Source organism: Scophthalmus maximus, chromosome 14 (genome assembly GCF_022379125.1).
Source record: "Scophthalmus maximus strain ysfricsl-2021 chromosome 14, ASM2237912v1, whole genome shotgun sequence".
Lineage (NCBI taxonomy): Eukaryota > Metazoa > Chordata > Actinopteri > Pleuronectiformes > Scophthalmidae > Scophthalmus > Scophthalmus maximus.
The window spans coordinates 7,895,512-7,919,537 of NC_061528.1; the positions used below are offsets into that span (position 1 = coordinate 7,895,512).

At 41.6% G+C, this 24,026-nt stretch overlaps 3 protein-coding genes across 7 annotated transcripts; 1 reads left to right on the plus strand and 2 right to left on the minus strand.

Annotated features, from left to right (window-relative positions):
- Nucleotides 1-543: 543 nt before the first annotated feature.
- Nucleotides 544-5,316, minus strand: piga (phosphatidylinositol glycan anchor biosynthesis, class A). Of its 3 annotated transcripts, XM_047337433.1 has the most exons (8): nucleotides 5,115-5,316; nucleotides 4,348-4,572; nucleotides 4,099-4,260; nucleotides 3,748-4,018; nucleotides 3,112-3,244; nucleotides 2,629-2,761; nucleotides 1,775-1,981; nucleotides 544-1,333 (listed from the first exon to the last, which is right to left on the minus strand). In XM_047337433.1, the coding sequence occupies exons 2-8, from the start codon at nucleotides 4,534-4,536 to the stop codon at nucleotides 1,022-1,024; spliced, it is 1,407 nt and encodes a 468-aa protein (XP_047193389.1). In that variant the 5' UTR covers nucleotides 4,537-4,572; nucleotides 5,115-5,316; the 3' UTR covers nucleotides 544-1,021. The 3 variants fall into 3 exon arrangements, with proteins under 3 accessions (XP_047193389.1, XP_035460779.2, XP_047193390.1); XM_035604886.2 differs by having other exon boundaries at nucleotides 4,099-4,572; nucleotides 5,115-5,309; XM_047337434.1 differs by lacking the exon at nucleotides 4,348-4,572 and having other exon boundaries at nucleotides 5,115-5,295.
- A 240-nt stretch (nucleotides 5,317-5,556) lies between these two features.
- si:dkey-192g7.3 (ICOS ligand) lies at nucleotides 5,557-10,838 on the minus strand. Of its 2 annotated transcripts, none has more exons than XM_035604890.2 (4): nucleotides 10,274-10,838; nucleotides 7,991-8,302; nucleotides 7,592-7,900; nucleotides 5,557-7,362 (listed from the first exon to the last, which is right to left on the minus strand). In XM_035604890.2, exons 1-4 carry the CDS (start codon nucleotides 10,314-10,316, stop codon nucleotides 7,256-7,258), a joined length of 771 nt encoding a protein of 256 aa, XP_035460783.2. In that variant the 5' UTR covers nucleotides 10,317-10,838; the 3' UTR covers nucleotides 5,557-7,255. The 2 variants fall into 2 exon arrangements, with proteins under 2 accessions (XP_035460783.2, XP_035460784.2); XM_035604891.2 differs by having other exon boundaries at nucleotides 7,592-7,897; nucleotides 10,274-10,827.
- Nucleotides 10,839-11,061: 223 nt separating this feature from the next.
- appb (amyloid beta (A4) precursor protein b) lies at nucleotides 11,062-24,010 on the plus strand. Of its 2 annotated transcripts, XM_035604884.2 has the most exons (18): nucleotides 11,062-11,350; nucleotides 13,632-13,799; nucleotides 13,895-14,024; nucleotides 14,136-14,248; nucleotides 14,665-14,855; nucleotides 14,981-15,237; nucleotides 15,418-15,585; nucleotides 17,081-17,214; nucleotides 17,351-17,425; nucleotides 18,225-18,383; nucleotides 18,663-18,791; nucleotides 18,979-19,078; nucleotides 20,080-20,147; nucleotides 20,583-20,721; nucleotides 20,949-21,002; nucleotides 21,455-21,546; nucleotides 21,640-21,786; nucleotides 21,909-24,010. In XM_035604884.2, exons 1-18 carry the CDS (start codon nucleotides 11,291-11,293, stop codon nucleotides 22,008-22,010), a joined length of 2,286 nt encoding a protein of 761 aa, XP_035460777.2. In that variant the 5' UTR covers nucleotides 11,062-11,290; the 3' UTR covers nucleotides 22,011-24,010. The 2 variants fall into 2 exon arrangements, with proteins under 2 accessions (XP_035460777.2, XP_035460778.2); XM_035604885.2 differs by lacking the exon at nucleotides 15,418-15,585 and having other exon boundaries at nucleotides 11,065-11,350.
- The last annotated feature ends 16 nt before the right edge of the window (nucleotides 24,011-24,026 follow it).

Sequence of the window (24,026 nt, forward strand, 5' to 3'; positions counted from 1 at the left end):
ATGTTACTATAGAAAAAGTTGTGTGATTGACATATTGTGTCACTCTGGAAGTAAATGTACTGATTACAGACACTGAAACAACTTAAACCCATGTACTTCCTCCTAAATGTTTTCTGACGAGATACAGAAACACAATCCTGACATCTCTCTACTAATGTGTTCTACATGTAGACACGACGTCTGCTGTTATTGTTTAGACATTGCACATTTAATAGATGACAAAGTTGACTATTTTCACTACATGAACTCATATAACAAGGCTTTTTTGCAGGCATGATATAACTTGCAGCCTGCAATCACGACACTATGCAAATCCCCATTGTTAGCCTCGAATAGCCATGCCATCCCATCTCTATCACCTCCTGTTTCACAGCTACTCTGTTTGGTCTGGCACTCCTCATTCCCCAGAGCCGTCGCTATTGTAAAACTAATTCTAAGAAAGTGGTCCTCCAATGTCTCTCTCTTTGGGCACACCGTTTCTTTTAATCGTCTGTAGAAATTAAATCTGTCAATTTAAATAAAATGCCACGTGAAAACAATAGAAACATGTTAAAGAACACTTTATTCTTTTGGAGTGGACATTGTGGGATTTAGATGATAATCTTAAAAACTCCCAGGTTTCATACCCAGTGAATTTTTAATTAGCGGTTACTTAAACGAAAGAGTGGAATTTGTGGTATCAAAAAAAGACAAAAAAATGTTGCACTAAACACAATAACAAAACCGGAAATAGATTACTGCAGTTTTGTGCGATGCAACTGATACAATGAATCAGCCCTTTTACTCACTCTGGTCAGTGCTATTTATAATGTGAAAATCAGTGCTTATTTAAGTCTCAAGGACGCCCACAGATTTCCATTTGAATTATTAAATACAAAAATAAAGTCTCAGACACAATGCTTTCACACAAGGTCCCTTTGATAGGTAAATGTAAACAACGTTTGGGTTTATCATGAGGACATTCAGCATTTAGTGGCCAAGTTTAAAATGTCAGTCTGCAACACAAAGCCGACTTATAACATCATTTGAGCAGCTGGGATTGAGGCAGAGGTATAGAGTGGTCAAGTTCTGCTTCAAACTTCATGGCTTTTTTAGAATGAGCTTTGTTTTTACTGCTCGTTTCCTGCCTCCACAGTCCGCGAGGGCCGGTGGCGTCCACGGCGACGTCCATGACCCGATCCGGCACCAACCACTGCAGGAGCAGCAGGAAGAGGAAGTCTAACACGGCGACGAATGCAAAGATGGAGCCGGCGACGGGGCCGCAGTGAGCCCTCAGCCTCCGTAACCGTCTGTCCAAAGGAAGCACCTCCTCTCCGGCCACTCTCTCGTACACCTGAGAGGGAGAAGGCAATAATTAAAGAGTTGATAAATAAATCACCATCTACCACTATAGGATGAACCTACAGAGTATTATCACCTGAACCTGCAGCTTCACTGAGCTTTATGGTGAGTTTCAACTCATTGTTAATGTGTCTGACCATTCTGTAATTTTTCAGTAAAAAAATTAAATAATAAAAGTTAGCTGGACAACATGAGGGAGCATTTAGCATCTAATCAGAAAAATACTTTGGTCAGGATTTGGAGGAAAACTGAAACTGAGTGAATATTGATTTAATCAGGTGGCCAGAAACATGACTCAAAATCATCCTCATAACTGCTGGATGTGTAAAGTTTATCATATCCATAGTGTTGAACTTCCACTGACCCCAAGTGGCCAAAGATGACTAAACCAAGTACAAGTAAACACAGGGTTTTTTAGTGTGGGTTAACCTACGTTCTCAGTCCTCTCGGCAACATTCCTCCAAGTGTAGAGGTTTTGCACACGTGCATGGATGGAGGCGGGGGAGGGGACAGAGCCCGATCGCTGACGGGCGATGACCGTTTCTAGACCAGCACACAACGACCGAACGGTGGGCTCACACAGGGTTATCATATCCTCAGGTAACACCTCGGGAATGCCCCCGACACGTGTGCTTACCACCTTAGAAAATTAAACAAAAACATATGATGCACACAGACAAATACATACACACAAGTATAAAATGGACAGCATCTGTTCTAGCATTACTTTAAAGGTTTTAACATGTTCTTCGTAAGTATCATGTAGAACATGGTCTTATCATCAAGATGAAGAGTGACTTATTTTGCAATTTGTTAATTTGCTTCCCCCCACCTTTTCCATCAGCTCTTACAATTTTTTTTTTGAGCAGCCACGTACGAGCACTCACCCACAGGCAATCTGTGACAAGATTTCAACAACTTCATCTTCAGCTGTGTCATTCATTCATAAACTGGGCTTCAACAGAGCTGTTTTTTTTTATAGTTGATGATAAAGCAAATGTTGCATTTGTACCTGTTTTATATCGATCTGTGAATAAGTGAAAAGTTTCAGAAAGAAAAGTAAACCATCATGACTTAATAAAGCTCTGTGAAATATTGTTCCACATAAGGCCACAAGTACAGATACTTCTACTGTACAATCATTGGGTGATTTTAACGATCAATTTACTCTTCAGCAATGAAAAGCACCTTTTCAGTTAAAATGGCTGCCTGGTTACTGTATCTTTGGACTAAAATCCAGCACACGCCATTTCCTGTCGTTACACTACTGCACGAATAGCACCAGACCTGAAGTCCACAGCTGGCTCCCTCTACAATGGCCATGCAGAACGCTTCGGTCAGTGATGTGTTGAGGAAGATGTGACCCTGCACCAGAACGCCACAAACATCTTTATGCTCCAAAGCCCCCAGCAGACGCACCCTGCAAAGTGAACATGGGAAAGAAGTGAGGCACGTGTGATACTTTCAGGTATATTCACGACACAGGTAATGCAGCAACTCACTGTATTTCAGAACTGTGTTTGATGATGCTTACAGTAAAATGATGTCTGTACAAATAAATAAAAATACAATAAATGCTCAACAGTTTAGTCAAATTTTATTTTCCTTAAATTCGGCTAGTGCAATGGTAATACCCGAGATTCACCTTAATGCTGCAGATAGTCATCTTACAGGATTTCTCCTCATTACTCTTTATGAGATGTCTTTTTTTTTTTACAGACACCATATCCTGAAAGATGTGTAAGTGGTATCAAGAAGTATGAGCAGGACCTGTCATGTAGTTGGTATTTCTCTCTCACTTCCTCCAACACAATTCTCTTCGGTCCCTCTCCACCAATAAGGAAGTGCAGATCTGGATGTTTGAAGCAGAGCTCTGGGATTATTCCACCAAGAAGATCAATTCCTTACAAGAAGAGGAAGTGAAAATGAATGTTATGCACGACATATACTGGAAAACTTAACATATTGATAAAACAAAACATGATACCTCTATCAGCTAATGTTCTTATTTTTGATAAACAATATGTACATAAACTTCTCTTTGAAAATAATCCATTGAATTAGCTTTTTAAAGATACGGGCTGCATTTGTAACATTTTCCAGTTGAAAAATAAACGAGTCACTGCTCTGTTGTGTACCTTATTAACTTAGATAGGAACTGATACATCTGTCATAAGTTGAAATGGGCTGATATACTGTCGATTATATATAGTCGATTTCCCTGGTGATCCTTAAAGACATCAAGATAAAAATGTAATGGACACCCTGTAGATGATGTGTGAATGACTTGTGCTTTTGGGAACTTGAACTACAGAGCTCACAAAAAAATATATTTTCGTACCATCAATATCACTACACTGCCTTGACTGAAACAAGGAGAAATACTGAAATGTTTCATCTTTGTACCTTTGCGGTAGACTAGACGGCTGACGACTACAATGGTGATCCTGTCGTCTTGGCGCTGGGAGGGGTCAGGGGTGAAATCTGTCGGGTCAACAGCATTGGGAATAACAGACACTATCTCTGGGTTGAGTGCTGCTCGGAGCACAGTGTTCTCCTTGCTGGTGTACGAAACACACACAATGTGGTTGGTATCACACAGCGTCACCGTTAGAAGCTTGTTGGTCAGCACAGAGCTGATGTCAGCAAAGCCGAAGAGCGAGTGGTCAGTGAACACCTGCAAATGATAGCACAAAGATGTGAGTGGACAAAACAATTGAAAAAGTGTTTTGATATGGATCATAGTGAGTCACATACCGTGTTAAGGCCCATGGTCTTGGCGTGGAACAGTGCATCATGGCCCAGAGCGGAGAACGAACTGTGTGCATGCACCATAGTGATGCGTTCTCTGACAAACACACAGCGCAGCAGTGGGAGACTGTGGAAGCAGGTGGTGGCTGTGGACTGGTTGTACATCACCTGCAGGGGGAGGTAGTAGACTTTGAGTCCATTGGTCAGGTACCTGACACCCTTCCTCCGGCCATAGGCATGGGTGACGATTACCACCTTGTGTCCCTTTTCAATCAGACACTGGGAAAGCTGGTAAATGTGACTTTCCACTCCTCCCATATTTGGATAGAAGAAGTCGGACACCATGCAGATGCTGTGCTTCCTTCTGACAGGCTCTGCTGGAAATCCAGAGACTCCCTGATACGAAGGATTATTCACAGCCGCCACTCTCCTTCGTTGGCCCATTGCAAATCCCTTGTGTGGATGTGCACCTCGCCAGTGCTGAAATGGGTTAATTCACCAGTTATGCATTAATATAAATTAACTGTCAGTTAATAAGTTGATATGTTTTGGTTTTTTAAATGAAAATCCCACAGATGATGTTGGTTGTTTTGACCCAAAATGTAACCCCCCCCCCAATATATTCAGTTTACAATATTGTAAGACCAAGAAAAACAGTAAACTCTTACAACTCTTGTACCAGCAAACGTTTACAATTAAGTGATTATCAAAATATCTATGCAGACTCTGTTGCTGCCCATCTATTGAGTCGTTGCAGCTCTAGACATGTTGACACGCCTGTTACCAACACCAGCTAAACAAACACTTCCTGAATTACCTCAAGCACTTTGACAACGAAACTGTCCGACAGTCGGGTACAGCGTAAGGTGATTGTTGACCACCTTTTTTTTTTTTTTAAACTAACCTACATTGACGTTTATGTTTCCCTTCGTCTATTTCATTACCAGGCTAACACACCTCGTTCACATCTAACCACTTTACTAACTCGTGAAGAGCACACAGATAACCAGCTACCACGTTACCTTAGCCTGGACAAAACGTCAATCTTGTTGCGACCTGCGAAAATACACAACAGTGTCATTTACGTGCGGATTCATTTCGGCTCAATGGCCTAGAGCTAGCCAGTTAGCCACCCGTATCACTTCCTGTTATGTCCCCACGTCATTCGATGCGTCAGACGCTGTGACGTCGACGAGCGGCGGAGCCCTTTACTATGGTTTCGGCATTCCTTACTGACGACGTGTCTATGGTTGCTGCTACCTGCTGCGTGGGAAATTATTAATTATGAATCACTATTGTCTATCTCTTCCACTAATATAAACGGCTCTTTAATATAATTTCAATTTGACTTTCGCTACTCCCCAACTCCAGCTCTGGCCCCGCCCCCTACACAGCGGAAAGATTATCTGTTCTACTGTAACACAATGAAAGACACAATAATGAGGATAATTAAAGATGAAAAAATACAAGTAAGTGCATTTATTCTCTGTACAAAAGTATCACAAATAGTTACCATCTGCTGCCAAAGAAAAATGGGAAATGTGTTTCGACATTTAAAAAAAAATCTGGCTAATTAACTTATCTTGCAACTTTTAACTGTAAATGTACAGTAAAATGCCTGAGGTGATTTCAGATATAAAATGCGGGGTATACCACAATAAAAGATTTCTCACGCTCCCACACAGTACACGCACTGCCGAACGTTGACACACTTTTTCCAGCAAGACAAAAATAAGTAAGACTTTTTCCTTGGTGTACGTTCCACTAACCCGTCCAAACATGCTGCTAATCCAACAGCAGGCGTAAGCAGTGGCAAATAATATGATACATCAGCAAAGCTTTTGCAGTGACCTGCATACATCAAAAGCACAAATGGAATATTTGGGTTTGTTATTCCAAGGCGAGATTACTTTAAACCTTTTTTGAACCTTGAAAAACAGTCCACACATGCACATTGTCGCATATTAATGCAATTCCCTCTTTTCCAGCTTGCTTCAGATTCTATCCTGTTTGTTTCACAGTTCAACAAAATCTTGTCAGACAGAAAAAAAAAAATTCTGGCTAGAGATTGTCTGGTAGTCCAGATAGGGATCATTGTCAGTTATTCCCCCTTGGCGTCATACCCATTCAATGTCACAAACATGCCCCAGGGGCTTAATCTAAAACCGTCTAGGTTACATACAGTAAAATGACAATAACCTGTTTATTTACAAAGATGAAACTACTCTGGCAAAGCAACAACATTCAGTGTAACCAGTCTTAAAGGCAATTACAGAAGAAATGGTTGTTTTTTTAAACACACCCTGATACTTTAATCAGCCACAACTTTAAAAAGGGTAATTGATTTTAATGTTATGGGTGATTGGTGTATAGGCAAAGAAAATTCTTTAAATTATTACATGTACATGTATATAAATATATCTGTATTAATAACTTGCAAATAGTGGCACTTTAAGTGTATTTTGTATGCCTGACCACCAAGGTTTATTACACATCAAATGGCACAGTTTTATGCTGTATTTCTGTAATGATTATTGATATTTAAAACTTAAAGACGATTAATGAAACTTATTTTATAGAACGATTTTGATTATGTTCAGGGTAGTCAAACCACACACGCACAAGTTCATGGCAATGAATCTGAATCTCTTTAAATTTTGTTCATTTAAAAAAAACAACTCACTTGTTGACCTTTAACAATACAATACACCATTTTTTCAAATAATGTGGTATTATTTTAAAATGAATAGTTTTTTCCATTCATATTGTTCAATATAATAATATAATCTACAATAGCACAAACATTGTTGTGTGATGATTTTTAACTTTTCTTGTTTGTAACTGAAGTGTGATCGAAAACATTTAAAATTCATGAGTTCATCTTCACAGTGGACTTTCTTCTTTGACAGAGGCCAAACTAAGGAGATAATATTAAATCATCCAACAAACATCCATAAAAAAATTGTTAAAAAATGAACACAATCCATGAGTGGCATGAGCACAGGATCAAACTTGACTGTCTCTGTATTGGCTTGATACCACGTTCATTAAATACCACAGTTTTCCTTTGTGTTCAGTTGTCAGTCTCCACTTCTCTTGTCCCCTGTAAACCCCTTTTTATCCAAGACGAAATCATGTGGAGGGAAGAAATGACTTCCCTCACTCAATTCCAGCGGCACCACAAGACCAGTGAAAGTCCAAGCACCAACACAATGGGGATGATTTTAAAGTATCTCATGGAGCATTTTTGTTGTTGGCTGGTAAAATAACCTGTAAAAGCAAAATGTGCAAAGACATGACGATAAATGACAAAACAATTTGAATGGTTTTAAACATCCTGAAAAATACTTTGCTTTTGAATGTGTTTCATGACATGTTGTAGTATAATCCCTGCTGATTTTTACAACTGCTATCGTGATGCTTTTAATGGGGTGATAGCAATAAACAATATGTGAGTCCATTCCTCTCCAAAACAATAACAATAAAAACAAATAGTTACCTGTCCCTTCCTCGCAGACATATTCAATGTGTGATGGAATGCCTTTGACTTTCATGCCACATATAGGCTCTGCGGTCCATTCGAATTGAGTGAAGAGTGTGGTCTTGAATTTGTAGTGACCAGTGGGAGTACCCACGGGGGACGTGTGGGTTATGTTAGTTTTGGATGAATTTGAAAGAAGCTCTCCATCCAAGTACCACTGAATCTCAGCTTCTCTGTAGCGTCCTGTTGCATCGCACTGGAAAACCATTACCCTTACATCCCCATCCAGGTTCCTGGCAGGTTGCTGACAAACATTGTACTTTGCTGCTGAGATAAGAAAAAAGTCTGCTGTAGATTCATGGGTGAATGAGTGATCAGATATTGTAGATATGAAAAATGAATAAATAAATGACTTACCCGAAATGTTAAGCTTTCTAACAGAATACATGTATAGCTCTTGTACATAAAAACGGCATGTGTATTTCCCCTGGTCTTCTGCTGTGATGTTGGTTAAGAGAAGAGAGCAGTTAGCCACAAATATTTTGGCTCTGCCCTTGTATCTGTCAAAGGAGTCTGAAGTGTTCCCGACGTCTAATTCCAGCACACGAGACAGTCCATTTAGACCTTCCATTTGCCACTTAACGACTCTGCTCAAGTTTCTGCCTGAGCAATTGCATGGCAGAAGGACACTGTCTTTTAAGAATCCATTGATCGGCACCTCGTTGTCACCTGCAGTAGAAAAATTCAATCCGGATTAGTCCAGTCTTCAGCCAAGTACATACACTGTAAAAAACATTTAAGATGGCTGACATTAAAAACACAAGTTTCCCTGCTGGCATAAAAATGTGAGTTAACTGAATCAAACACAAAGTATTAGCTCATAGCCTCATAAATTGTGAAAAAAACAAATGAGTTATACTCACGAAACCCGAGAAATATTTGAATTGAATTTGTTTTTTTGTAATCTATGGCATTTGTGTTCTCTCAGATTAATAACTGGAGCAATTTCAATACAAAGTGGATTCAACTTGGCAAACTGGTTGGGGGAAGGATCAGGACCTGCACTTTTTAAAAATCCAGCAAAGATCAAGGTACAGGATTAAAGTTTGCAAACAGTAAAATAAATATTTTTGCCTTAATAACACCAAACTTGGTATGAAGCCGGGGAGAACTGAAAGACACATTTCTATTCAGCATGTGCTAAACAACATCTTGTGATATCTCCTGAAGGTGCACACAGAGTGTCCTTCACATCCTATGATGGGGAGACGAATGATGGAACGTTGATTGCATACTAAATTTAATGCTACACATTTGTGAAGCATTTAACTTTGAAAATGTTTTGTTCAGCATTCTCAAGTCTGAAACCCGCTCATTGCTGCACTAGGATTTAATTTACGCTCTTGTTGAGCACACAAGCATTAGAACACGCGCATTGATGCAATCAGCTATAGTTACACTTGTTCTTCTATAACATTGATATTAATAGCTACACCACACATATGACCACAGGATACATAGATTATTTCACGTCTTGCGATCACATTTTACATCTGCATTATTATTGTAATATCATTTTGCTGACATGCATCCTTCCTATAATTGTTAAGTTATAATATTTCTATAATTTCATTCAATAAGATTCACCTGTACTAAAAGTTTTAACTTAATGCTATTGTTGCACACATGTCCTGTACGTCTAGTTTGATGCCTTCTCCTCCAGCTCAGACTTTTTACTCTCAGATTTCTGTTCTCGCACTTCTACACATCACAGGAAAGAATATTACATATTAATGAATCACCTCCTTTAACCCTGACCCTTAGCCCTGGTGCTCAAAAACAACTGCAGGGACACCCCTAGTCCTTTGGTTGTATATCTCTTCGGGTGCATTTATACCAAAATCAAATGAAGACGGATGTTTATTTTTAATAAGAGCGTTAGTACATTAAGGTTGCTTATATGTACAGTGCCGGCCATACATTTTAGTACACACAAATTTTTCCATCTGTTATTTAAATGTCCGCAATTCAATGCCTGAGTGTTTCTGAAATTTGTTGTATACTAAGTAACGATGATGTGAAGATGTATTGAAGAGAAGTCCGCCGACACCGTCTTGATTGTATATAAAGGTTTATTACAAAAAGAACAGCATCAATTCAAGCACTGCAGAACTTTGAGAGTGTCCGGCCAAAAGGACAGCTCTGCAGACACTGGGTCGGGCTTACATTTATACAGGTCCGTTGTTTTTCTAAATAAGGAACATCTGGTTAATATTGGATTATACTATGTAAGACGTAGAACAAAGAGGGGTCAAAAGGATAGTTGAGGGGGTCATCAGGAGACCCCCAACATAACATCCCCAATGTATTTGCCGAACTAAATACATTTTGACCTGTTCAGCAGCTGAATACTTTCATTAAGTTCTTCCTTAAAAAAAAAGGAAATCAAATATAACTCATTTGTTCATTTGAACCCCCGACGAACTCCTACGTAGTTTTGTCCGTGAATCAGCACTCAGTTGTCACAAGGCTCATTTCATCCCAGGCACTCAAGACGATTATGAATGCTTATTTTGAAGTAGGCTATAATCATTTACAATATGAATCATTTATATTTTCATTGTATAGCAATCATTTGCTATACTTTCAGAGAGAATGGCTGAGAATTGCTGTTGACTGATATGAATCACGAAAGCTTACCTGAGACAATCATCATCATGAACAATCCCAGAAATGTCCTCATGTTGCGCTCTGCGATTGAACGGGATTAACTGCCGAAGTTGCAGCAGATGCCCAATACGAATCCGTCGAATCTCTCCAGCGTTGTATTATTCTTTCGATAACTTTGGAACACGAGCTACCCCGCGAGCTGTGGGCGGAATACAAATCATTGCACAACCTTCTTCCGTGAGCCTTGTGCGATAAAGAGAAACCAGCTGTCCAAAGGAGAGAGCCGACCGGGGTTTCCGGAATAACGGCAAGCTGATAAGATAGGGGAAGTGGCCACAGAGAGATCTGCGTCCTTACAAACTATATTAACCAAAGTAATCTCTGCGTGGACCAAACAGTCCCATATGATTGACACTGGCAGATATCATGACATGCACGCTACCACATGGAGCAAAGTTATGTTCCTCAATTCCTTCACAGGGACTCGGACTGACTCAATCGATGTTATTTAACGTTCAAGTTTGCATGGCATCGCTGATCTCCATCACCCTAAGGTTACATATTAACTATGCATAAGTAACTCATACAAGTCCACTTCAAAATCACGGAACTATCCCGTAAACCCTCTCCCAGTGCCACACAAACGGCGGCCGGTTGGTGACTGCCACCACCGCAAACTAGTGGCAGCCACAGCAGCTGCAGGTCAGTGGCTGCTGTGGCTGCCACTGACCTGCGGCTGCTGTGGCTGCCACTAACCTGCGGCTGCTGTGGCTGCCACCGGGAAAAAAAAAAAGCCAGGGCGAGCTGCCGCAGCCACTGCTTGCTCCGGCCGTCTCCCTCGTCACGTCACGCCACCGTCGTCTGGAGCTAAACCGGGAGGGAGGAGCGGGATCGGGATCGGGATCGGAACACTTTTTTTTTTTAGCCTCGGCCGTGTCGCTCGACGCACGCAAACCGCCCGCGTTAACCTTTATTCACGCACACACACTGGTTCTCTAGCGGGGAAATTGTGAACACAACGGGGGTGCTGGGTACCAGGAGGACGGCATGGGAGAACACACGGCGCTGTGGCTGTTACTGGTGGCGACCTTGACGCTTTCTTCCGAGGTGAGTGAACTAACCCGGGGCGAACCCGCGGGAGAGAGTCGCCGAGCCCGTTTCTTCGCCCGGCTCCGCTCGTCGGCGGCGGGCCCGCGGCCGCACCAGGCACCGGCCGGCGGGCCGCCGGCGGTCCGACGGGGCGGGCTGTGGCGTACTTCGAAATAACGGTTGAAACGCGATGTTATTGCGAAAGGCTGCGAAGTCCAATTGATAACGTGTCAGGATATACACCCTTGTCACTGCCCAAAGATAAGATTATTACCGGGCATACCCGAGGTCCGCACACTTCATATCCACTGACGGTTCCTTAACACGCTGTTCGACGAGCTCATCGATATATTCTACATGATATAATATATCATATGTAATATTCGCACATTTACTGCGCAGAATTAGCCAAGCAGAGCTACCAGGGGCGTCAGACGTCCGTGATTGACAGCTTGGCCCCTGCCATGTTACGTATGTTAGTTTTTTGTTTTTGCCTCAGGGTGATTTTTTTAATTCTTTAAACTCCTTAATGGAGTTTAAAGAATTAATGGAGAATAATGATGCTGTGATATAGTTAGACACTGCTATCTTCTATTGCTAGTGAGGTAGCTAAATTGGATCGCACAACTGTAGGATCTGGAGAGCTAACGTTAGCTAGCTTCTTTTTATTTCTTCTTTTTTTTTTTTTTTTTACAGAGAAATGACACAGATTGCCATGGCAACCGTTGTGTGCTAGCATGTCTGTCATGTAAAAAAAAGAAGAAGAAAATGTTGACGAGTTCAAACGAACTATGTCATAATGGAACACGGAGCACGTCAGCTGCGACGTGAACAACCGATGCTCCTCCGACACCGACCGTGTCACTGCGTTTGTTCGGTGCCGGTGCTGCTGTCGACCGGCACTACTCGGTCCATCAGCTGTTGTCTGGTGAGATTGCTGTGGATAAATTCGGGGGGAAAAAAGGACGCAGCCTTTTTTTTGAGTTTGACACGAGCAAGATGGCGACCGAATAGCTCGGTGTGCTGCTGCTGCTGCTGCTGCAGGACCACAGACACACACACACACACACACACACACACACAGCTCGGGATCAGCTGGAAATAGGATGAACGAGGCGTGTGTTGCCATATGCGAATCATTAAATGCACAGTGTTGTGTTTTTTTTTTGCATGTATGAATAGTTATTTATGGAGGTTTTTTTCTGTAGCCTTCCCAACCAAACCCTTGTGAGCTGCAGATGATGTTTTCTTTTTTGCAGGACTTATTATGGAGGACACATTTTGTTGATTATCATATGGACTGAAGATATATGTGGTGTGCTCACTGCTGCAGTTTGTCTCTTTCTTGTTTTACTGTTTAAACGGATTTAGCAAGGTGGATATGCCAATATGCTCAAATAAAAATAAAAAAACAATTGCACATTAACATTAAAAAAATAATATTATGGAATGAGGTCAGAAAATAGAAGTTTCATCTGAGTGGAATATTCCACCCTGACTCACAGGACGCTAAAATAATGCAGATCTTCTCTGGTAAACATCGCCTCAAGTGGGAATTGCTCATTTAAAGATAAGCAGCAGATGGCTTGGTGGCTATTGTCAGCTTGCAGCATCAGTCTTTTGTGATGTCTGCCAGAAAAAAAAGGAATGGCTTAAAAGGCAAAACAGATTGGGGACTTCTTGTAATTTTTTTTTCCCAAACCCAAAGGAAGAAATCACATCAGGGGGAGATAGCTATGCCCCATTGAACAGGTGGATCAGGTGAAAGAAGGTGGTGTTTGCACATCGTAGTCGCTAACAGCTGGATTTGATTGTTGTGGTCCAATACGTTTTTTTTTTCCCTCATCTGTGCTATAATAGGCTCTACTGTCTTCCCTACAGTGTCATAGCACTTTCATATAGGAAACGAATAAAGCCTCTTAAGACAAGCAAACAAATGGCACATGTGCTGCCCTGCAACTATAAGGCTTAGGTCTAAGGCTTATGGGCTCAGTGGGATGAAACCAAGTATCTAGCCTTGCTTAGGCTTAAACCAGTAATCATTTTATTTGTTTATTTATTTATTCATTTATATAATAACTTAAATGCACAGTGGTATTATGGAGTATTTTATCCTCATGATTCACTCATTGTCGGACAGCGTATAGAGAGACAGATGTCTGTCTGGGATTGTATGTGAAAAGGGGCAGAATGAACTGAGAGGATCTAAATATACATAAGCTGCTTCGAGTTAAGTTATACTTATGCCAGTTTGGTACAAACAATCTTCATTGATGTCCTCTCCTTCCCCTTGTCTCAGGTGCCTGGTGATGACTCGGTGGGTGTGCAGACCGAGCCCCAGGTGGCCATGTTCTGTGGAAAGCTCAACATGCACATCAATGTGCAGAGTGGCAAATGGGAGACTGACCCCTCCGGCACAAAGAGCTGTATCGGCACCAAAGAGGGCATCCTGCAGTACTGCCAAGAGGTATTTAAGCAGAGTTAGACAGAGAGCAAGCAGATAGAACACGAAGGCAGGCAATGTCACGAGAAAGACGATAAAAATATCCCACTGCTCTCCAGGTGTACCCAGAGTTGCAGATCACAAATGTTGTGGAGGCCAATCAGCCCGTCAGCATCCAGAACTGGAGCAAGAAAGGTCGCAAGCAGTACCGCAGTCACACACACATCGTGGTGCCATACCGCTGCCTGGGTAAGCAGTTTTACTGATAGAGATGTATGTTACTGGCCGTGTTTGTGTGCATGATTGCATGTGTGAGTGTATGAACTACTTATGACGGACAAAGGCATATTCATGTTGCAGTTGGGGAGTTCGTGAGCGATGCCCTGCTCGTTCCTGACAAGTGTAAGTTCCTGCACCAGGAGCGTATGGACCAGTGTGAGAGCCACCTGCACTGGCACACAGTAGCCAAAGAGGTGAGAACACACTACCAGATGGCATTTCATCTTGCTATAGGAACTTCCCGTTGTATGTCGTGCTCCCAGTATCATTATATCTACTGGTGGCTCTTTCATTCCACTTCTCCCTTTTCTTCTAGTCTTCTGTAGGCTCACACTGAATGACACAGCACTCTTTAATATCATCCTCTCCCTACTCTGCCATTACGCTGCCACTTTGTTCTCATTGTGTTTCTTTTATTCTTTATTTGTTATTCTTTCATATTATTTTTGACGGTTGATCAATGTGCAGTCACTTAGAGACTATTATCTTTCAAACATTAGAGCTACAGTAGGAGGACTAAAGTAACTGAATATTCTGAGGTTTCATTTTGGATCATGTGTGAGAAATTGAAGCGCAGGATAATATGATCAATGTCTGTTATTAAAATTAGTCTTGCGGAGACCGCACAATGAATCTCCATGACTACGGGATGCTGTTGCCATGTGGCATCGACCGTTTCCGAGGAGTGGAGTTTGTCTGCTGTCCGGCGGAGGCAGAACGAGAGGCCGACAGCACAGAGCTAGAAGGGGAGGAGTCAGATGTCTGGTGGGGTGGAGCTGAGGCCGAATACTCCGATAACAGGTATCATCATTCATGCGCACACGCGCACACGCTCACACGCGCACACGCACACACACACACACACACACACACACACACACACACTTGTTGATACAAATGTTCAACCACCCGCTCTCTCTTTGCAGCATGTCACGTCCAGCAGACACAGAGCCTGTCACCACAGAGGATGATGACGATGACAACGATGATGATGATGATGATGATGATCAGGCAGAAACCTTTGAAATGGATGAAAATGGAGATGGCGATGAAGACGATGAGGAGGACGGAGAAGACGAAGACGACGTCATCGATGAACGGGATAGCGATGAGCGCAATGCTAACATTGCCATGACAACCACTACCACCACTACCACTGAATCGGTTGAAGAAGTTGTTCGAGGTAAGAAACCAAGTGAACACCCACCCACTGTTCACATGAGTTCAGCCCCTGGTGGTTTAATTGTGTAACATGTTGTTTGCTGATTACATAACGCAACATTTTGATGCTTCCATAAAATTCAGTAGCTCACATTTTGCATTAATTTTTAATTTTGCATTTGCCTGTGTGCACATATCCCAGCTGTGTGTTGGGCTCGTGCTGTGTCAGGCCCTTGTCATGCCATGCTGGAGCGCTGGTACTTCGTGCCTGAGAAGGGCATCTGTGCTCCCTTCTTGTTTGGGGGCTGTGGGGGCAACAGGAATAACTTTGAATCGGAGGAGTACTGCCTTGCTGTCTGCAGCAGCTCGTGTAAGTCCCAGGACCAGAGTCATCTAAACCCTGAAGTGTCCACACCACAAGCCTGAATTCTGTCCTCAGGTTGCTGCGGTGGTCTCTGTGTCTCATTCGCTTTTTCTCTGTTTCTTACTCATTTTGTGCGACTGATGGCTCTTAACCACTCAGAGCACTAACAAGTGGATTTGTTTGCTCATCCCCTAGTCTTGTTTTGAACATTACAGGATTGTAATGTTCAAAACTGACTGTTTCATTGTGCTAGGCGAAGCTAACCAGCTGCTGGCGGTGGCTTCATATTTGTCAGGGAGGGGGATCGATCTTCTCATCCAGCTTTTGGCAACATAATGAATAAGTTCACTACCACAATGTTGAACTATCCTTTTAAATTTTGAAAGGGGCTAAGTAATTATTATTTTACTAGAGCAGCTGTACATTAAATACTTTGGCAAACAGGAGGAAATAGAGAATCTGTTGGGGACTGTTTTCAGTCGTGGATTAATACAGCTTGGTTCTTTAGTCAGTGTTTGTGGCAACCTCAATGGTGTATGTGGGACTGAAGTGAAAAACAAACTACAGTGCCCATGTTCATCATAATGTAAAAACAGCCAGTTAAACAGTATGGCTCACTGATGTGGCAATACTTGTTAGTTTGATCAATTGATTGTTGCTGTCTTGAAAAGGTGAAAAGGAAAATAAAATCTTTGAAAAGGCAAGCGGATTGAGGAAGTGTCACATTTGGAAAGCAGCCAGGATGCTCTCTCACATGAAGCAATCATCCACATCCAATCCTCACATCATTTTCTAACCAGTAACACTAACAGATATTTTTTTACAGCATGTGGACAAGGCTCACAAACACTGAACCTTAAACGTCGGCATGTGTGTGCAATGCATTTATATACACGTACGCTTGCATGCCTTCCAGTGTAATGTGCAGTTGCAAGGTCTTGTGTCTGCTGCTGTGCAGTAGTCTGAACAGGGGCGAGTGTTGTTAAAGGTTAATGGGTTGATTTGCTGTTTTCACCCAGAGAAGCACCACACTACTGAGTGGTGCAGCAGCGACTGCCCTGATCCTGACTCGACACTTTTCATCTTATCTCCAGGCTCCCACGTTAAACAAAGACATAAATGAAAATATAAACACACTTGCACTGGGAAACTTACCATCCTCTCTACCTTCATAATTTGTGTCTCTCCTAACTTTTATGTATCAAAACAATTTTCTATGTGTACTTCACCTATTATATGTACTTAACACTGTTTAAACCTATAGTAGATCTCACTGTCTTTTATATTTCTCTGATAACCCTGGTGTATGTGTCTTGAACTGAAACTAATGTTGCCTCTGTAGAATGCTGTGTGTTTTAGACATACCAGGACCCGTTATTCCTGCATTTACATTTCTTGCATCCCTTTAACTCGTATTCTTATAGTTTGAGTCACTCTGCATCACACCATACTGTGTTCTCCCCTGTCTGCATTTGACATCTCCCTCTTTGTCCTCCCCCAGTGCCCACCATGGCCCCCAGTCCCCCGGACGCTGTGGATCAGTACCTGGAATCTCCTGGCGACGACAGTGAACACGCTGACTTCCAGAAAGCCAAGGAAAGCCTGGAGGCCAAACACAGAGAAAAGATGTCTCAGGTGTGTGTGTGTGTGTTTGAGTGTGTCTGGGTTGACATTTCCATCCTTAACATTTCTGTCGGCCATTTTTCCCCGCTATGTTACAAAGCCATGAAACTGATGCTTTTGTCCCTGACATGATGAACTTTATGTCCAGGTAATGAGGGAGTGGGAGGAGGCGGAGAGAAAGGCCAAGAACCTTCCTCGGGCTGACAAGAAAGCCGTCATCCAAGTAGGAAACACACACCTCAACTTCTGTTATTCTGCTTGTTTAATACCACTCATTTGTAAATGTCGCCTGTGTTTTTTATGAAAATATTGAAGCTCCATCTTAAAGTCACAGTGAAACATGACTGTGGAGCTTCAAATCAGATCGCCAACTAATTCCTCTACTAGCTACTACAGACAACAAGATGACATTAAGATATTAAATTAGATACATTTATACCATCAGGTTCAAGATGAATCATTAAAATATTTTCATATTTTACTGGCAGAGATAACAGAGACACACATTTGACCATGTACCAAGAAATAACTAAACCATGAGCACATGGACACAAGATTTGGAAAATGTGTTGATTTTAGTGTTTTGAATATAAATTGATATCTTTATGATTACCAAAACAGAATTAAAATCCTAAAGTAAAACCCCCCAAGACTTTAACATAAAAAAACTCCCAAATACTCTCATAGCAGGGGTAGCCTTTGGAGACACCTCCTCACCCAACACTGCTCAAATTTTGAATGAAAAATATGTAAAGAACAACATTTTATGTCAGTGCAACTTCAGAATAGTAAATATCAAACTTGTTTGTGAGGTAAAAAAATAAGAATTGTAATAATTAAGTGAAAAGACTTATTGTTTTACCTGCATGATTCCTTCCTCCCCCATCCCCCACGGTAAATGTGAATTTCCCACAATTTGTGGTAAATTAGCCTAACAAAAGCATAATCAGATTTATGGTTAAAAAAAAGAGTAGTGGTTACAGTTGTTATTGTCTCACCTGTGTTCTATCTCTGCATTGCAGCACTTCCAGGAGAAGGTGGAGGCTCTGGAGCAGGAAGCAGCAGGCGAAAGGCAGCAGCTTGTTGAAACCCACATGGCCCGAGTGGAAGCTCTGCTCAACAGCCGTCGACGGCAGGCTCTCGAAAATTATCTCAGTGCCCTGCAGGCCACCCCGCCACGGGTACACACATGCCATACACAATCCAGAAACACACCCTTTGCACTTTCGCCAATAAAGGCAATGAAGAGCTTTTCCGTGAGGTCATGGGTGTGTGCACAGGAAATCATTAAACAAAAGCTTTCTCTGTGATGTTTCACAATACTCTGCTGTAGTAACTGGCAAGCAATACAGTTTAGTATATGCAACAATAAAATCAGCAAATTATTTTTTTTACCTCTCTCATAAGGCATACATAAGTATTATAACTCCAATAACACCGTACACTTCTGCCACCACCAGCCCCGTCAGGTGTTGAGTCTCCTGAAGAAGTACGTCCGTGCCGAACAGAAGGACAGGCAGCACACGCTGAAACATTATGAGCACGTCCGCACAGTTGATCCCAAGAAGGCGGCGCAGATCCGACCTCAGGTACCCTCCCTCGCACACATGTCAACACCTAAAGTTGCACTAATCCTTTAACGGGATGAAAAGATATTAAATGCTTGTAGAATGGGCTAAAATGAAGTGATATTTTCACATTCAAGGTTATTCTTTGTGAACATTTAAAAATATATATATTTTTGTTTGAATGTGTTAATTTTCTTCTGACCTTTAGGTTTTGACCCATCTACGTGTGATCGATGAGAGGATGAATCAGTCATCGGGTCTGCTGTACAAAGTGCCCACAGTGGCTAATGAGATCCAGAACCAAGTTGGTAAGTGTTGACTTCATACTTCATTATCACTGAATGAATGACTGATGACTTTTTATGTCTGCACATGATTCGCTCCTTTCAACCTGACTGCTCTTAAACGCAGCACTATCATCGTGTCTGGGTGTATGATGTATGGGATGATAATATACACCAAATGCACAATAATATGGCAGATGTTGTTTGTTTTTTATTTAAAAAAATAAACAAAAGAAATTTCAGCTATCTACTATTTCTTAGGAACAGTGTGAGATTTTGATGTTTCACCTACTTAGGCAGAAGGACAAGTGCCATTCTCTTATCATCCAGCAGATGCTAAGCTTTGCTTAGCTTAGCCTAGAGAAGCTAGAAGCAGTCAAGGTAAAGATCCACTTATCAGCACCTCTTAACCTCATGACGTCTTGTTTGTTAAATCTGGACAGAAACCAAAATTTTTTTTGGTAGCAGAGTCATGGGAAGACTCTGCTAGTTGCCAAGCTAAGTCGTGGTTGTAGCTTCACATGTAATGGACTGGTAGGAAACCAGTTTATCTTCTTGTCTAAATCTGGGCAAGAAAGAGGAGCAGCATATTAAAAAAAAAAATCTAACCGTTAATTTACTGCTTTGGAAATCTGCTCTCGGAGACCTTTCATAAACCTGTTGTAATCTAGTGCAGAAGTCTCTAATCAATCTCAATCTGCTCATTGTTAAGGAAGGGGGCCTGATTGAACAACCTTAAATGGGCTTTGGGGAGTTTATAGACTGCACTAATTAAGTTACCCTGCAGCCTCCTGTAGTGAGTGCTGAGAGAGGACGGAAATGACTTTTACAGCGCGCCTTGGGTCCTGTGATGAAGGGCGTGCTGATAGCGCAGCATCTTAACAGGTTGTCTTCAGTAATCAGGAGACTGTATGGACTTCGCTTGGCATTCGTTTTAAAAAAATCCATCTCGCTCCCACTTTTTCTCTCTCCTATCTATCATCATGGTCTCTCTCTCTCCCTGACGTTCTGCTTTTCCTTCTTAGCGGTTATAATGCAGAGAGTTCAGTCGGAGCTTTCTCAGCAAGTCTCCTCTCTGCAGAGCGACGGGCGGGTGAGTCGAGCTGCACTCTCATATGCACAGAGTCCGTCCTGTGTAAACTGCACTCTCTCGCACACATTTTATATAAATAGAATCACCTCTGCCACTCAGAATGAGAAAAAGACAAAGTCACACAGAGCAGTGCACAGAGAAGCTTTGATGCAGAAAAAAGTACCAAGAAGGACAAACGGATTTTTTTCAGAGTTTGCAGTGTATGAATAGGGGAAGAGAGATCAAACCCATTCATCTTACAGATTATGATCTCCCAGGAGGATTCTATATCTGAAAGGTGAAAAAAAGATTAAAACTGAGTGATTTAGCCACAAAACATCAGCAAGTATGGGTGATGTCTGGCCCTTCAATTTTAAGCAGATAACCATCCGGATTGGATTACATTTCTCCAAACGCCTCCCCGACTTGCAGATTAATGCTCCTCTGTGTTCGCAGGTGGACGGCAGGGTGAGTTATGGTAACGACGCTCTGATGCCTGATCAGGCCTACAGCTCTGCTCCTATGGACCCCGGCCTGGACGGACTTGGCTTCATCCACCCCGAGAGCTTCAACCAGCCCAACACAGAGAACCATGGTAACACACGCACATATACACTATTGATTAAACTACACACTCATTGTAGAGTTATGAAATAAGATAGTCATCATATTAATGAGTCATAATTGGTGCCAGCAACAAAATACATGATATGTATGAACAAAATGTTGAGTTGTAAATAACAAATGGAGTCATTGATAAGATAATAAATAATTTAGATTTTGTAAATTACATTTTTTTTTTCATTTAAATTTTGATTGCAGTTGAGCCTGTTGATGCTCGTCCAATTCCAGATAGAGGACTGCCCACACGACCTGGTGAGTGTGTGTTTGTGTGACCTTTCGACTATTTCTGAGTCTAATATGGAGCATGTTTGACCTCAAGGTCAGTGCAAGAGAGGAAGGACCTGATGACAATGAGACAACATTGTTCTGTAGCAAGGACATGGACATTTACGGGACATGCAGCTCTTGATTTCACTTGATGTATATTGTAAAGTATGTCCACCTACAACTCCACAAATGGAGATCATACTGAAAAACTAATTTATAATATAGCATCAGTTTAACTTATATTTTATTTAATTTTTTTATTATTTTAATGTATACAATAATTACTGCAGTATTAAATTTTGCCCATATCCCTCACCTCTAGGTTTGAATTCCCTTTCTGCCATCGTGTGTGTAATTGTGTCTTAACTTTGTTTAATTGCACATAACACAAATAGACAAATACTATTGTTCTTTTTTTTTTTACATACTCTGTGCAGTGTCTGCCCTAAAGCCAGAGGAGATGCCAAAAGTGCGGATGGAGACTGAAGAGAGGCAAAATGCTGGTTATGAAGTTTACCACCAAAAACTGGTATGAAAACCATTTGATTCCAACACAACACACTTTGTTGTGTTATTTGTTCTGCGCTCTGTGCACTGAACAGTTTTGGTTTTCTAACGGCAGGTGTTTTTCGCCGAGGACGTGGGGTCGAATAAAGGTGCCATCATTGGACTTATGGTTGGAGGGGTTGTCATAGCAACCGTCATTGTCATTACCTTGGTGATGCTGAGGAAGAAACAGTATACTTCTATTCATCATGGTGTGATTGAGGTGAAGAAAAGAGCTGAAAGAATGTGCAGCACAGAAATCAACGTTTCCCAGTCTTTTCATTTTTTAACGTTAGCCACCGTTTGTTGTGTCACTGACCTTTTTTGTTCTGTCCGTGTTGGTAGGTGGATGCAGCAGTGACACCGGAGGAGCGTCACCTGGCTAAGATGCAGCAGAACGGCTACGAGAATCCCACCTACAAATTCTTTGAGCAGATTCAGAATTAAAGAGCTGCCCGTCAACACTTCCTTCAGACGTATCCCACATTCTCACCACTAGTAGGGTCTGTTCCACTCGGGTGCCTTGCCCTCAGCCCCCTACTGCCTCAGTTTCTCACTTCGTTGAGGGTGTAGGGAAGTCAAAGGCTGAGGATTTTTGTCTTGTTTTGAAAGTTAAGCTAAGGACATTTATGTCTCGGTGAGGGGTTGGGGCCAGAGGAAACTGACATGGAACAAAGCCTTCTCAATACCTGGTTGTACAAATGAAAACCTGTCCTTACATTTACCTGCATTCGGTCAGACAAGGGTACCCTGCTTCAACTACCCGATCCAGCCAATGAGAACAAAAACGTCATAGTGTTTGTACTGACCAGCCACCGCCGCTGTTGATTATTTACATTAAGTCACTGCAGTACTGCGTTCGCAGCCGAGACCTGACACGTGTAAACCACCGGCAGATTAATTCCAGGTCGCTCCTTCCATCCAGTCTATCTCACCCTTTTCCTCAAAATGTTCAAAACATTCCTGTTTCCATGCTTCCCGACGACAGCTGTGCTGTTTGATGACATAACAGCTCTTAGAGCTGGCAGTGGGAGGAGGGGCTCTCAGAGCGCCTCTCCGCACGACTAAAAGCCCAAGTGTTTCAGGTTTGTTTTTCAAAAAAGGATTTGAAAAAAAAATGCAGAAAAATATACATAATCAAAATATGTACAACTTAAAAAAAAGTTTTGTTTTCTGATTTTTTTTAATGTGTAATATATTAAGACAGAGATTAGCTGTAAGTATATGTAGTGCATGGCAATATTGATGACGGATACAGTTAACTGTATGTCGAGGTCCTCTCACTAGATATTTTAGCAGGATTGTACATTTGTAGTGTCTTCTTTGTGATCTTGTGATATGAAGAAGAAAAAGAATATTCAGAATCTGGTCTGCTTTGTGTTCACACGGACTTGCTTTAACTGAATCTTGGCTCTTTGCGCTCATCTCCATGCTTCACTGTTGTGTTAGCTGCATGGGCAGAATGCTCTATACTGTATGTAATATATGAAGTGTAATAGTATCCGAAAGGAAGACGATCGTGTTACTGTTTGCGTTCTATGCACTCTTTTGTCATTTTGGAAGTCTGATTATTATTACCAAATATTATTGCTGTTCACGCTTGTCGCTGCACATTGGGTTTTTATCAGAAGTGAAGGCTAAGCTCCAGTAAGAAGGTTTTTCTGAAAGTGCATCATTCCAGTTTTTTTTTTCATTCCACCGCCTCTCGATTGTAAATATTTAGAAAATGGAGATACAGCTCTCAATGACCCAGATTCATTATCATTTTATGAGTCTTTTCCCCTAAACCCCCCCATTTGTCATGTTCACCATGTCATGTTCACCATGTCGTTCTGGCTGTGACAGCAATATTGTACAGTGCAGCATTTTTGGAGTCAGCATGAGTATTTGATGAAGGACGGGACTTATAAGGTCTGCGAAGATTAGAGACGTTTTCTAGATGGTCCAAACTCTTCTCCATTTCGTTACCAAATCTCACATACACATTATATTTTTCTACATTCCCTGTGTATACAACTGTCGTGAAGTCTCGTCATAATCCCCACACGTAGTGAAGAAGTTCCATTAACGGGAGGAGGACCACATCTCACGTCAGCAACTTTCCCTCTCCCTTAATTAAGTCGTATACGCATCCACCTCCAAGAAACATGAATGTGACATGCATATTGTGCATTTATACCACAGAAATACAACACATATCACCTCTGCACATTATATCACTATAATCAGAAACACTAACTGAAGCTCTTAATCAGGTGAATGTTTAAAATGTGTATTGATGCTCTATCTGGGTGTCTTTGAAGGCTAGTGATGGAAAAAACAACATGCTTTTTGTTTCTCTCATTGATTCAGTGACCTTCCTCTGTGTAGTTAAATGAACTGTTTGCTTAGAGTAAGAAGCTTTCTACACGCACTATATCATGAATAAAATTTTGAATGTACATAAATCTTTCTGAGTGTCTG

Excerpts from the sequence above, each read along its gene's own strand:
- piga (XM_035604886.2), bottom strand. The coding sequence starts at position 4,536 with ATGGGCCAACGAAGGAGAGTGGCGGCTGTGAATAATCCTTCGTATCAG. Across the intron at positions 1,982-2,628 it reads GAGCCAGCTGTGGACTTCAG|GTGGTAAGCACACGTGTCGG; the intron begins GTCTGGTGCTAT and ends TAATTTTCTAAG. Across the intron at positions 1,334-1,774 it reads TTGCCGAGAGGACTGAGAAC|GTGTACGAGAGAGTGGCCGG; the intron begins GTAGGTTAACCC and ends TCTCCCTCTCAG.
- appb (XM_035604884.2), top strand. The coding sequence starts at position 11,291 with ATGGGAGAACACACGGCGCTGTGGCTGTTACTGGTGGCGACCTTGACG. Across the intron at positions 13,800-13,894 it reads TCCTGCAGTACTGCCAAGAG|GTGTACCCAGAGTTGCAGAT; the intron begins GTATTTAAGCAG and ends ACTGCTCTCCAG. Across the intron at positions 17,215-17,350 it reads ACAGAGAAAAGATGTCTCAG|GTAATGAGGGAGTGGGAGGA; the intron begins GTGTGTGTGTGT and ends CTTTATGTCCAG.
- si:dkey-192g7.3 (XM_035604890.2), bottom strand. The coding sequence starts at position 10,316 with ATGAGGACATTTCTGGGATTGTTCATGATGATGATTGTCTCAG. Across the intron at positions 7,901-7,990 it reads TAGAAAGCTTAACATTTCGG|CAGCAAAGTACAATGTTTGT; the intron begins GTAAGTCATTTA and ends TTCTTATCTCAG. Across the intron at positions 7,363-7,591 it reads TGTCTGCGAGGAAGGGACAG|GTTATTTTACCAGCCAACAA; the intron begins GTAACTATTTGT and ends TTGCTTTTACAG.